The sequence below is a fragment of the Eulemur rufifrons genome, chromosome 30 (assembly GCF_041146395.1).
Source record: "Eulemur rufifrons isolate Redbay chromosome 30, OSU_ERuf_1, whole genome shotgun sequence".
NCBI lineage: Eukaryota > Metazoa > Chordata > Mammalia > Primates > Lemuridae > Eulemur > Eulemur rufifrons.
The window spans coordinates 38,232,461-38,247,221 of NC_091012.1; the positions used below are offsets into that span (position 1 = coordinate 38,232,461).

General features: G+C 40.9%; 1 protein-coding gene across 1 annotated transcript; it reads left to right on the plus strand.

Annotated features, from left to right (window-relative positions):
* The first annotated feature begins 405 nt into the window (after positions 1–405).
* Positions 406–10,979, plus strand: LOC138378534 (zinc finger protein 75D-like). Its single transcript, XM_069463862.1, is given in 5 exon segments — positions 406–816; positions 2,059–2,251; positions 2,975–3,066; positions 3,403–3,529; positions 10,270–10,979. Coding segments are annotated over 5 exon segments (1,533 nt in total).
* The last annotated feature ends 3,782 nt before the right edge of the window (positions 10,980–14,761 follow it).

A 14,761-nucleotide genomic window follows, 5' to 3' on the forward strand; every position in this document is an offset into this window, starting at 1 on the left:
TAGTTTTCTCACCCACCAACCTTTCCTCTACTATTAACCAAAAAAAAAAAAAAAAAAAAAGAGACAGAAAGAGAGAGAGAGAGAAAGACATTGATTGACATTTACCTTCTCTGAGCTGTGCCTTGTTTCAAAGTTGAGTAGCAAAGAAAAGGAGACAAACATATTAATACCTCCTGAATAATCTATCATAATGAGTGTCCTAATACTTAGCAGTTCATTTTATAGGGGAGGCAGAACGGGAACTTTTCTGTTAATTTTTTTGTGATGATAAAGAGCAAGTAAATATATGTCACATGGCTTTCTTCTTGACATGTATTTTTTTCCTGCTCTCCCTCAGTACCCTTGGGAAGAAGATCTGTTTGACGGGGTCTCAGCTGTGTAAGGTGGTACGGGGCAGTGGAGCAAATGCTGAGGAGAGAGCTGAAGGCAGATGCATGCTTGAACCTCCAGATGCGGTCTATGTGGGAGAGTAAGGGGTCTGTAAAAGAGAGATCTAGTCAAAGTAAGAAATACAGCATACAAATAGAGGATCTTGATCCTGAGAGCGCTCGCAGGCTCTTCAGGAGCTTCAGTTATCATGAAGCACCTGGGCCGCTCGAGGCTGTCAGCCAGCTTCAGAAATTATGCCGTCAGTGGCTGAGGCCAGAGATTAACTCGAAAGAGCAGATCTTCCAACTGCTGGTGCTAGACCAGTTCCTGGCCATGCTGCCCAGAGACATCCAGAACTGGGTGCGGAAGCATCATCCCCAGAATGTCAAACAGGCTGTGTTCCTGGTAGAATGCTTGCAGAGAAAACCTGATGGAACAAAGAATGAGGTAAGACAAAAGATTCCTTACATATGCAATGAAATAGGATAGTGGTGCATATATTGGGGTGGGAGGTTGTCAGGGAATAAGAAAGATTGAGTCAATCTTCTGTTGTTCCTTTAGGACAACTAGGTGGGATCCGAAATCACAGACATGCAGTAATAGTCAGGCCAAGGGTTTCAGAGTTCCTGGCAGAGTCTTTCCTGGCGTAAGAGAAAAGAAATATATTTTTTCCCAATTTAGGACCAGTGTGAATTGAAAGTGGTGGGCCTAGTGTGGCATGGCTAAAGAAGCACGACTTAAGTTCTTAGAAACAGAAATAAAAGGCCAGAAGGAGTTGGGAAAGGAGAAAAGGTCCAAAAAATGGACACTGCTTAGAGAGACCAAAGGAGAGAAACAGAAATATAAATCAAACAACTCTAGGGAGACTGCAATAAAAGAGAAGAAATAAAAAGGGAAAAAAGGGAAACAAAGATATGGAACAAAGACAAATGCCAGCAGAGAAGTGGAGGGAATCAGGATGCTGAGGGGTAGTGTCCTCTGTAGTGGGAACACGTATCTCTGGGCCGGGAGAAAAGAGCCTCCAGTGCCCTCCCTTTGTGGCCTGTCCTTGGCCGTGCTGGAGAGTGGGGAACCAAGGTATGCCTCTGGGAGATGGCAGCACACTTCCTTTCCTCAGGAGCCCACCTTAAAGAATCTGAGGCAGGACATATTTTGGATGTCTTATTACAACCAAGTTATGTGGAGGGAGGTTGGAGCCCTACTCTTCCCCCATCCTCCATTCCATTCTCTTTCCCCATGAAATGTTTCCCTGGCTATGGGAGGATTGGAAATTCTGGCTGACAAGAATGAGTTTTTTAATTCAATTTCTTATCCTTTGGAGAAAACTAGGAGATAGAAATCCATTAAGGCAAGGACCCAAGCCAATAAAGCAAGCCAGTGAAGGGGAACAGGCAGGCTGCCCAACGCTGCCTATAGCTTGAGCTGGGTCTCTGTGCACAGGGATGGGGATTGCTGGGTTGGAGGGGTAGTGGCATTGTTCATAGCCTTTTCCATTTTATCCTAACTTTCCCAGGTTTTGAGTATAGTTCTTTATGGGAGCATAGTGGCACAGTACCTCCTCAGTCTTTTTATTCCTTTCATTAATGTCACGTACTCCCCAAATCTGGGCCCTACTCTTGTTCCTCCCTCCACTACCACCCCAAAACCAAAAGTAAGTTCTGTGTTGATGAGGATGGGGATTATTTCTAGGTCACAGCCCATGAGCTGGGAAAGGAAGCAGTGCTCGTGGGAGGAACAGCAGTGGCCCCAGGCTTCAGGTGGAAGCCAGGAGAGCCCCAACCGATGGGCATGTTCCAGAATGAATGTTGGAACACACGCCAGGTACTACGAGAACAGCTGAGCAGGAATACTCACAAAGAAAGCCATCCTGTATATGAAAGAGGTGAGGAGCTTGATCATAATTCTTTTCTCCTGGGAGCTGTGAGAGTAATTGGTTCAGCTAGAATGTCATGGGAAATTTCCAGGTGTACAGCTATGCTAGCAGCTGTGATGTCTCCCAGGTGGGATTACTGTAGATCAAAGGTGGGTGAAGGTCGGGGTTGGCCTGGGGGACAGAAATATCCAAACCACGAACCCTGATACTCACACTGTGAACTCTGCTCCTTTGAAATTTGAAAGAAGAGAAGAAGATGGAGCAGGGGCAGGTGGGGCCACCTCACTCTCACAAGTTGCAGGAGAAACTGGGATCAGACATGAGCTGTCAATAGCAGAATGTGAAGAAAATTGTACAACAGGGAAAAACTAATGAAAGAGAAAAGTCTTCCACATTTCCTGCTGTACACTGGGGACCTAAGTCCTTCATTTTCAGACCTATTTTGCCCAGCTCAATAAACAATTTATTTTATGGGAGGAAAAATGTATGTATTTCCTTTTACTGATTTCTCTCATGAAATCTGGAGAAATAATGAACTAACCGGGGAACCAGTTCTATGAGTGGTGGATATTTGGTTCTTATTTACAATGAAAAGGCCACTTCTGGGCACCACACACACACTTGTCAAGGTGACCTGTCTTTAGTGAAGGCATCCTGATGTATTTTAGAAATCAGCTCAGGATGTTCGTAAACAGGAAAGAGACATTTTCTCTGGCTTTTTTCCACTTACAGCTGCGCAGGCTGAACAGATTTTAGTCTCTTCTGAGCAGAAAAGCCCCAAAGACCAGAAGATGGCATCTGAGCTCATCCTGCCTAAGTCCCAGGTGAGCTGTACTCTCCAGGTTTTTCAGGCAACCTGAACATGGCCTTGTGTCTGCTTGCCCCTGCTGACTAGGACCCATAGTGTCCAGCAGGTGCTTTGAGGCATGTTGGCCCCAACTGTCTTCTAGCCAAATAGGCTTGGCACTGTGGGAATTGGGCACCTCCTAGGCTGTTGACTGATCCTCTTTGCTTCTTCCTTTCTGCCATCTCGCTTTTTTCCCCCTAAATCTTGTGTTGTTAACTTCTTCTGCCCCTGACCTACTGTGTAATTCAGAGACGGGTGGTAGGACAACTTCTAGAGTGGCAAGTACTAAACTACAGCCCATTCTGTTCTCTAGAGTTTGTTGACGTTTGAAGATGTGGCTCTGTATTTTTCTGAGGAAGAATGGCAATTATTGGATACTTCTCAGAAGACTCTCTACATGAATGTTATGCAGGATATCTATGAGAATGCCATCGGCATAGGTAAATATTCCTTCCTTCTGTGTAGAAGTTGAATAATATGTTATGTCCTCGGTTTATGGAAAATGGACCCTGTGAGAGAGTCCCAGTGTTCTAATAGCTGGTTGGTTCTCAGCTTGATGGTGTGGGGGAAAGAAAAGGCTTACCTGGTTCACCAGGGGAGCTTTTTATTAATACACATGTCTCACTTCTACATTCTAAATAGAATTCTTGATCTATCATACCCTCACCTCCACCCTAAAAACCTTCTCTTGTCATATCTTTTCCATCTCAGTAAAGGGAACCCCCATTTACCCAGTTGCCAAGGCCAAAATCCTGTCACTCATCCTTGACTCCAATCTTTCTGTTATACTCCACAGCTGATCCATTGGCAGGTTCTCTTAGGTCTATCTTCAAGCTATAGCCTGAATCCAGCCATGTCTCAAGCCCTTCCACTTTCATCATCCTTGTCTAAGCCACTATCATGTCTAACCAAGTCTACTTCAGTATAACGGGATTCCCATTCCCTAAGTTGTTTTCCTCTATCTGCCTTACATTTACTTCTTAGCTTCCTCATTGCATATCTACCCACATCCACAGTAGAGTATAAAGAAGATATTGGATCCAAGATTCTGCCCATTTAAACATTTGGAGTAAAAAAAAGTATAAAAGTGTTATTCACTCTACCTGACGGTAGTCTGGAATTGAGATGACAGTCCATGACCTCAAGGTTTTATTCTCAGAGCATTATTATTGCATCCTGAACTTAAAGTGACCTATTTAGAGCAAGGGGAAGAACCATAGATCCAAGGTCCCCAAGAGTTCAGGGATAGCCTTAGAGAGTCTCCTACAGGTAAGTGTATACATGGGAAGAGGAGAAACATTCCTTGTAGAAACCTTTACAGGGGCTTAACATGTTAAGACTCTGCTCCTATATTTTTTCAGTTGAAGTTTTTATTGAGATAATTTTAGATGCACACGTAGATTTAAAATGTAATAACAAAGACAACCCATGGACACTTTACGCAGTTTCCCACAGTGATAACTTTTGCAAGAGTATTGTATGATATCACAACCAGGATATTGATACAATCCACTGATCTTATTCAGATTTCTCCAGTTTCACTTGTATTCATTTGTGTGTGTGTGTGTGTTTTAGTTCTATACAATTCTATCCCAGGTGCAGGTTTGTGTATTCAACACCACAGCCAAAGTATACTGGACAGTTACATTAGCACAAGGATCCCCCGTGTTGCCCTTTTAAAACCGTGCACACTTCCCTGCCACACCCGGTGAACCCATGCCGACCACTAACCTGTTCTACATTCTTAAAATTTTGCCATTTGAAAAACGTTATGTGAATGGAATTACAAAGTACGTAACTTTTTGGGATTAGCTTTTTTCATTCAGAGTAATTCCCTGGAAATGTATCGAAATTGTTGTATTATCAGTAGTTCATTCCTCTTTACTGCTAAGCAGCATCCCTTGGAATTGATATGCCACCATTTGTTTAACCATTCACCCAAGGAAGGATATTTTTGCTGTTTCCAGTTTTTGGCTCTTATGAATATAGCTGCCATGAACATTTGTGTACAGGTTTTCGTCTAGAGATAAATTTTCATTTCTCTGGGATAAATGTCTCAAGTGTGCAATTGCTGGTTGATATGGTCATTATTAATGCATATTTAATTTTATAAAAAAGTACCAAACTGTTTTCCACAGTGGCTGCATCAGTTTACATTGCCTCTAGTAATGTGTGAGAGACCCAGTGTCTCCACATCCTTGCCAGTGTTTACTGTCAGTACTTTTTAAATTTTAGCCACTTTGATAGGTGTGTAGTGATATCTCATTGTGTTTTTGATTTGCATTTCTCTAATGGCTAACGATTGTAAGGTTTTTTGGAGTGGCCGGCGCCAGAGAAAGAAAGACGAGCAGAGTTGAAAGGGCTAAGTAAAGAGGCTTTATTGGAGCACTCCCGGGTGGGGGTAACGAGTCCCGAGAGAGGGACCCGGGTGAGCCTCACGGGACCCACGGAGTGGGCCCAGAGAAGCCGTGCCGCCCAGAAGTCTGGGTGGGTTTATATAGGTTCTTAGGGCTGGGGGATGGGAGCTTCCTCAGCCAGGAGATGTTGGCGCTAGGAGTAAGGAATTTCTTTGTTTCAGTTTTGGGGCAGGTATTGAGGGATAGGAGGGGCTGCTGCTTTTCTCATTAGGGAAGGGAGGGGTACCTGTGACCAGACCTAGAATCTAGATCTATATTCTAGATTCTAGGGCTTTGTTGGATAAATGGTTTGCAAAGATTTTTTCCTAGTCTGTATATCATCTTTATATTCTTCCCATGGGCTTCCACAAAGTAAAAGTTTTTAACTTTGATAAGGACTGATTTTCCCTTTTGTCCTTTTATAGATTGTGTTTTTGGTGTCAAGTCTAGAACTCCAACTAGCTTACCTCTCTATCCCTAAAATTTTCTGCTTTGTTTTCTCCTAAAACTTTTATAATTTAAAATTTTTTACATTTAAGTCCCTGATTCATTTTGAGTTAATTATTATATAAGATGTGAGGTTAAGGGTTTTTTTTTGTTTGTTTGTTTTGCCTGAGGAGGTCCAATTACTTCAGCATCATTTGTTGAAAAGGCTGTCCTTCCTCCATCGAATTGCTTTTGTGCTTTTTCATCAAAGATCAGTTGGGCACATTTGTGTACATCTATTCTGTTCCACTGAGCTGTGTCTATCCCTCTGCCAATATTGCACTGTTTTGATTACTGTAGCTGTATAGCTAGCCTTCATATCTATCGGGTAGAGTGATTCTTCCCACTTTATTCTTTTTTTTTTTTTTTTTTTTTTTTTTTTGAGACAGAGTCTTGCTTTGTTGCCCGGGCTAGAGTGAGTGCCGTGGCATCAGCCTAGCTCACAGCAACCTCAAACTCCTGGGCTTAAGCCATCCTCCTGCCTCAGCCTCCCGAGTAGCTGGGACTACAGGCATGCGCCACCATGCCCGGCTAATTTTTTCTATATATATTTTAGTTGGCCAGATAATTTCTTTCTATTTTTAGTAAAGACGGGGTCTCGCTCTTGATCAGGCTGGTCTCGAATTCCTGACCTTGAGCGTTCCGCCCGCCTCGGCCTCCCAGAGTGCTAGGATTACAGGCGTGAGCCACCGCGCCCGGCCCCACTTTATTCTTTGTCAATATTTTTTCAGCTATTCTGGGGCCTATGCCTTTCCATGTAAATTTTAGTGTAAGCTTATTTATGTCTACAATAAACTTTGTTGGGATTTTGCCAGAAGTTGCATTAAAGCTATACATCCGTTTGAGGAGGATTGACATCTTTGCTATTAAATGTTGATTCTTCCAATCCACAAACACAGTATGTCTCTATTCAGTTAGGTCTTCTTTAATTTCTTCCAGTAACTTTTTGTAGTTTTCAGCATACATATACTCTGTATGTTTTGGTGAGTATATGCCCTAGCTTTTCATTTTCATTGGAGCAATTATAAATGGTATTATTTTTAATTTTGGTTTCTGCATGTTCATTGTTTTTAGATCGGAATGCCATTGATTTTGCGTTTTGTTATTTTATCCTGTGACTGTACTGAATTCACTTATTAGTTCTAAGAGGTTTTTTGGTAGATTCCTTGAGATTTTCTACATAGGCAATCCATATCATCTACAATACCTTTGATTTCTTTGTCTTGCCTTATTGCATTAGATCCACTATGTTGAATAAGAGTGGTGACAGCAGACATCCTTATCTTGTTCCCAATTTTAGCATGAAAACATTCAGTCTTTCACCATTACCTATTAAGGGGTTTTTCTTGATGTTCTTTATCAAGTTGATATAATTCCTAACTTTATGAGTGTTTTTTTAATCATAAATGGATGTGGGATTTTGTCAATTACTTCTTCTGTGTCAGTTGATGGAAACATATGATCTTTTCTCTTTAGTTTGTTGATCAGGTGGGTTATGTTGATTGATTTTCAAATGTTGAACCAGCTTTGCATACCTGCCATGAATCCCACTTGGTCATGGTATATCATTCTCCTTATACATTGTTGCACTGTTGCAACAATGCATTGTTGCACTGTTGCACTGAGTTTGCCAATATTTTGTTGATAATTGTTGCATTTAAATTCTTGGGAAATGTTAGTGTGTAGTTTTTGTTTCTTTTAATTTAGTACTGCCTTTGTATGGTTTTGGTATCAGGGTAACACTGTCCTTATCAAATGAGTTGGGTAGTATTTCCTCCTCTTTTTTGGAAGACATTCAATTCAACACAGTCGTTAATTGTTTAAATATTTGGTAGAATTCTCCAGTGACACTATCTGGATCTGCATATTTCTTTTGGGGAAGCTTTAAAATTATGAATTCAGTTTCTTTAATGGTCATAGTACTGTTCGGGTTATCTGCTTCATGTTGGTTGGATTTTAGTAGTTTCTGGTTTTCAAGGAATTGTTCCATTTTCCCTAACTTTTAAAATTCGTGAACTTAAAGCTCATGGTATTCTCTTATGTTTTTAGTTGCTGTAGAATGTGTAGTGGTATGCTCTATTTCCTTCTGGATATTGGTGATCTGTGTCTTCTTTTTATTTTTGTCAATCTTGATAGAGTTTTATCAGTTTTATTAAGTTGTGGAAGAGCATGCCTTTTATTGATGATGCTCTCTGCCCTCATAGGTATTTCCTTTTTCATTCTGCTTTGGGCGTATTTTCCCTTTTTTCTAGTTTCTTGAGGTAGGAACTTAGATTATTGATTTGAGGCCTTTCCTCTTTTCTATTGTTAACACTTAGAGCTATAAATTTCCCTGTGAGAACTTCTTCAACTTGAATTCCATATATTTTGATATATTGTAATTTTATGTTCATTCAACTCAATTTTTTAATTTCAGCTTATTATGGGGGTACAAAAGTTTAGGTTATGTATATTGCCGACGCCCACCACCCCCCGAGTCAGAGCTTCAAGCCTGTCCATTTCCGAGACAGTGCGCATCACACTCATTATGTAGGTAGACAGCCATCCCCTACATCTGTCTGACACCCAATTGGTGTTATTCCCAAATGTGCACTTAGGTGATGATCTGGGAAACCAATTTGCTGCTGAGTATATGTGGTGCTTGTGAGAGGTGAAAGCTGTGGGTCCTGTTTCAGTCTTCTGCATGTCGCTATCCAGTTTTCCCAGCACCATTTGTCGAATAAAGATTGTTTTCCCCAGAGTATATTTTTGTCTGCTTTGTCAAAGATTAGATGGCTCTATGAGGATGGTTTTATATCTGGATTTTGTCTTCTGTTTCACTGGTCTGTGCCCCTGCACTTGTGCCAATACCATGCAGTTTTAATAACCACAGCCTTGTAGTATAGTTTGAAGTCTGGTAAGTTAATATCTCCCATTCTGTTTCTATTGCCTAAAATTTCTTTTGCTACACTGGGTCTTCTCTGGTTCATACAAAGCGTAAAATTATTTTTTCTGTATCTGTGAAAAATGATGTTGGTAATTTAATAGGGATTGCATTGAATCTGTAGATCACTTTGGGTGGTATAGACATTTTAACAATGTTGATTCTTCCGATCCACGAGCATGGTATGGTTTTCCAGCTGTTTACACGCTCTGCGATTTCCTTCCTCAGTTTAACTCTATTTTTAAATATCCTTTGAGACTTTCTGTTTGAATCATGGGTTATTTGGAAGTGTTTTGTTTGATTTCCACATGTTTTTAGGTTTTCTGGTTTTGATGTTTAGTTTGATTACATTTTTGTCATATTTCCATTGCTTGATCATTTTGTCTATTATGTTAGGAAAGTCTGGGTCGTAGTTAAATCATATTTTATTTTAGCAGGCAGTCACCCTGTTTTAGTCTAGCATAGAGGTTCTTTCCTTCTTTTGTAGGATATGCTTCCAGTGATAATTTTCAGAGCCTGTGTGGTGTTATTTTGGTCTCCTTGGTTTGTCTGGTACTTCTGGGGCTCCCATGGGTCCTTGCTGCTGCTGCTGCAGCTGCCTGAGGGTGTGGAAAGCATTTTCTTAGGCTAGGTTATATCTCAGTGGGGAAGCAGAGCCTGAGACCCATGGGGATTAAGAGACTTCATAGTCCAGGCCGCTTGTTGTGGCTGTTTCCCTCTTGCCAGTTCTGCCTGCCCACTTTGGTGTCTCCTACTGAGTGGAGGGATTCTCATATCTACAGTATTCAAGAGGCTTCCCAAGCATTCCTCTTGATGTGGCTGGGTCCCTACTGCCAGTTCTGCTTGTACGTTTTGGTATCTTTCGGCTTGGGTTGAGGAGAGTCTCTAGCCCCGTAGGGAGGGCAAGTTCCTCTCCTTGCCACTTACTGTTGACAGGACTCCAGGCTGATCCCCTTTGCCAGTGATGTGTGGTTTGCTTGATGTTGTCAGATTTCCCATTCATGCTGGGGAAGGAATAAACCTACCCAGGAAGCCTTCTGTTGATAGGTTGAGGGTTGGAACAACCTGGGATCTGGGTTGCCTTTTTCTGTTGGGTATGGGGATGTAAGACAGCCTGCTACATTATGATTCTAGTTCTGGGGTCCAAAACCGGTTTGTCTTTTTCTTAACACTTTTTAGAATTTTGTTTGTGTTATCTCTAGCATTATTTAATGGGTTTGTTGTTATGCCTCATGGGGAGGATCAAGGAGAAATGAACTAGAAATAACTTGTTCCTGTATTTTTTTAAAAGCAATCATCATTGACTTTTGTCTCCATTTGTGTAGTTTTCTTGTACTGAGATACAGATGGCTGATTCTTCTGTTGATTCTAACAGGGTTAATGCTCAAAAAACACACTGGAAACGATCAGCCTGTATCTGTTCCTGCATCAGAAATACAAATACTAGGATGCAAAGTATCAGAAAAGACCAGAATGGAAGTTGCCCAGAAAACAACGAACAAGGAAAATCATGGTGATACACACAGGGTTCAGAAATGGTGTCGAGCTTTTCCAGGGAAGAAAAGAAAGAAACTTTCAATTTGTAAAGAAGAGCTTCCAAAACTTACAGATCTTCATGGGAAAGGCCACACAGTATAGAAACCTTTTACGTGTCAGGAATGTGGGAAAAGTTTCTAAGTTAGCTCTCACCTTATTAAGCACCAGAGAATTGACACTGAAGAGAAACACTATAAATGTCAACAGTGTGATAGGAGTTTTAGATGGAGTTCAGATCGTAAGAAGCACTTCATGACACACCAAGGAATAAAACCATATAGATGCTCATGGTGTGGGAAAAGCTTTAGTCATAATACACATCTACAGACACACCAAAGAATTCACACAGGAGAGAAGCCCTTTAAATGTAATGAATGTGGGAAAAGATTCGTTCAGAACTCCCACCTTATTAAACACCAGAGGACGCACACAGGGGAGCAGCCTTATACTTGTAGCGTATGCAGGAGAAAGTTTAGCAGGCAGTCAAGCCTTCTTAGACACCAGAAACTCCACAGGAGAAGGGAAGTGTGTCCAGTGTCTCAGGTTTGAGGAAAGTCACCATATTGAGCTTGGCCTTATAAGTGAGGAAAGAATACAAAATTATAAGGCACCCAATGATAGAAATCTGTCTTCAACAGAAAATTTGGGAGGGTTACATGTCATGGTTTACAGAAGGGAATCTAAGTTGTCTCTCTTATTCAGCATTCTCTCTTCAGTGCCTAGCAGAAGACTGTTACGTAATGAATATTTTATTTTGTTTTATTTTTTTTGTATTTAAATTTAAATGTTATGTGTACTTGTTTCACATTGTCTTTCTAGGATGGCGTTCATGTTTCAAGTATTTCAAGAGTTATATGTTCTCTTTTTGGATAATAATGAGTATGTTATAAATAAAAGAATAAAAATATAGCTTCCAGGTATCTGTAGCTGTCTATCTTATTTATCTGATCACTCAGATCTTCCCCACCCTCAGTCACCTAAATTCTTCAGGTATAAGGTCCTTGGCAAATATATGATAGACATGAGTCCTACTCTCATTCTTCGTTCTTTCTCAGGAGAGATGGAAAATAAGAGTATTTAGGTACTCTAAAGGGAGCTCAGAGAATTACTGAGTTAGGGACAGTTTCAATGGTTACCATTCTGTCTGCATGAACAACCAAGCCCCAGGGCTCAGGGAAATCTACTCTAGAACAAGAAGAAAGGATTCAGTGTTTACCCTGGGAGAAATGCCCCCATTGTAGTTGCTTCTCTCCTGAGTACCCACTACTGCAATGTCTTCTGTCAAGGAATTCCCAGCAGCAGAGGAAGGCCTGAATGCTAGTACAGACCTAGGGACCTTGCAAGCACTTGATAACTCTCCTCCTGCTGATCCTCTCAGTACAGGCATATAGAATGAAATGGTGAGGGAGGCAGTCTGCGCCATCATCCAGGTATCTGTCTCTTTCTAGAAAGCACATGACAATGGTGAACAGACTCTTTTGACTTTGATTATGTGAACTTCAGTCTTTCAGATTGGTGCCACACTGCTCCAGGGCCTAAAGGGAGTCCCATTGTGGTTGCTCAGTCACAACCCTGTATACCTGAATGCTCTGCAAGAAGGTCTAAAGACTTTGCAAAACTGATTTACTAAGAATGGCAAGGAGAGCCCTGTGGCCTCTTAGCCTTGGTGCACATCTGATAGGAGAACAAAGTAAGGCATGTGGCTTAGAGGGATGGCCCCAGTCAGAGCCAGGCCAGATGAAAACTACTTTCTGATGCTACTGGTTTCCCTCAATTCCCCACTGGCCTAAGTGACTATCTCTTAAGAAAAGATAATGTGGTGTGAAGGGACTTGGGAAGGCTGGGATTTATATCTATATCATCCTGGTTTGTGATGTTGGCCAAGGCTTCCATTTATTTATTTATGATTTCATAAAATTTTAATTTTTAATGAAAATTACATGTTTCATGTTAAATTTAAATATTAAACAAAACTCCTTTGTTACCAAATTGCCCAGAAATGGCCAGTGTTCACTTTTTTGGAATAAATGCCTTCAGATATTTTTGCCACCAAGAGACCTTTCTAAGCCTGTTTTCAGGCTTATAAAATGGGGATAATAGTTCCTACCTCTCAGGCTGCTCTTAGTATCAAATAAGACACACATGTGAACATGCCTGACACAGTGATTGGCCGCAGTACATGTTCTGTAAACATATGGAACGTCATCTTTCAGCTAGTTATTTAGGAAAGAAAATAAAGTTTGTCTACTTGTCCAGTTGGATTACTATAGTGGACCTTGTATTAATCAGGACTTTGAGTTTTCAATATAAGTAACTCAACTCCAACTAGCTGAAACAAAAAAAAAAAAAAAGAAAGAAAGAAAGAAAAAGAAGAGTAGGAGGAAGAGAAAGAATTTATTGGATTATGGAACTGAGAAGTCACAAGAGTGAAATTTTTTCCAGGCTTTCTGGATGCAAAGGTTCATATTATTTCACCAGGACTCTATTTACCCACTCTTTGTCTCCAACAGGCAGCTTCTCTTAGTAGGAAGACAGCCACTTGCAGCCCTGAGCCTGTACAAGAACTTCAGCTAGCCATTCCAAAGAATCTTTCTTGATAGTTCAACAAAAGCTATTTTCTTAAAATAGCAAAAGATGCATGCTCAACCCCAAATCCATCACTATGGCCCAAGTGGGTAGGAGATAAGATGATAAAGAGGTATTTTGATTATGCAGGCCTGAGGTCATGTGTCCACTCCTGAGGTTAGAAGAAGACACACGAGCCCCACATGTGTGGCCTGAGCAGCATATAAGAATGGGAGAGAGTTGGTACCTTGATGGCTGTGATGTTGGACAAACAGCATGTGTCCCTTTAGCCTCCTCACTTTCTTACCTCCACTCTGGTCCCTCTCAGTCCATCATGCACACTGCCTTTAGAGTAGAACAAGCTGCAATTATGAAAATGTTCTTGGTTGAAAATTCTTCAGGAGCTCTCCAGTGCTTTCAGCATGAATTTCAAATGCCTTAGTGTAGGACACAAGGTCTTTCACAAACTGGCCTCTGCCTACTTCTCTTCCATCATCTTATTCCACATATATCTCTAATTTCTGGACATAATCAATCTGCTTAATACACTATCTTGACAATATGTACCTTGTTCAAGTACTAGTCTTCCTTCTAAATGTCCTTTCCCATCTATCCCCTCTTTTATAAAACCTAGTAAATTCCTTTCCCCCTTCAAACTCAGTTGAACGTTCATCATGTCTTTTGAAAAGTCTTTCCTTCTTGTAAATTTGCTTAAAATATGTTCCCTCTGCTCTACTAGCATTCAGTGGTCAACTGTCTTATACCAGTTCTTGTAAGATGTATTTTCTAGTTTACATGTCTGCTTTCATTTTACTGTAGGCTCTTTTTGTGGCGAATAATTTCAATGTATTCACCCGTAGTACTTGGCCCAGAGCCTGGCTTACATTAGGAACCTGGAAAATACTTAAAAGAACTGGACACTCAGCACTTGCCAGGCCCCTCTAGCATAAAATCCAGAACAACAAATTTCACCTTCTCTGATTTTAAAATTATTTGTGGAGGCCATTATTTTTTCAGAGTAAACTTTATAAAACTTTCTACCTAATTCAAGACAGTATAGTAATGGGTGACAAGACTATTGACACACTTAAGGAACTGAGTTCAGCTTATTCACTTGTTGGGACTTCTCAGGCCATTGTGAGGTCCCAGATGGAAGACATCACATTTGGTTCATTGCCCCGCACCCAGTGCCTGCCTTACAAAAGATGCTTATTGAATATTCGGTATATAAATCATTGCACATAGTTATGTGTTTCTAATTAGCCTCTCAATTGGTAATAAAGCTGAAAATATTTCTGTTTTATGTCATACACCTTGGTCCCCTCTCCTTTGCATCTCCTCAGAGCCCCTACTTTCACATTTATCCTTTTAAGTCTCCAGTTCTCCTCTATTTCCCTGTAGTCAGTAGGAAGTGTGTTATATTCTTGCCTCTACTTCTGTTAAGTCCAGATTGTAGGGCAGGGACAGCTAAATGGGAGTCAGACACCAAGAATCCCAATACAAGAAAGTCGTGGCCTCTACCTGTGTGTCAGGTGCAAGTGAAGACAAAACGGACTTGCAGGCCTATTGTAGGAGTTTCAGGGAGCCAGACCAGAGTGGATTCCGTCCAAAACTATGACATTATGGGTAGCAGAGTGTTATGGAATAAATTTATGTTGTTTAAACCACTCTTTGGTACTTTGTTACGGCAGCCCTGACAAACATGGGTATTTTAGGAAGCCTTTGTGTTCACTTCCTCTACCATTAAATGCTAAGATTTGGTGTGA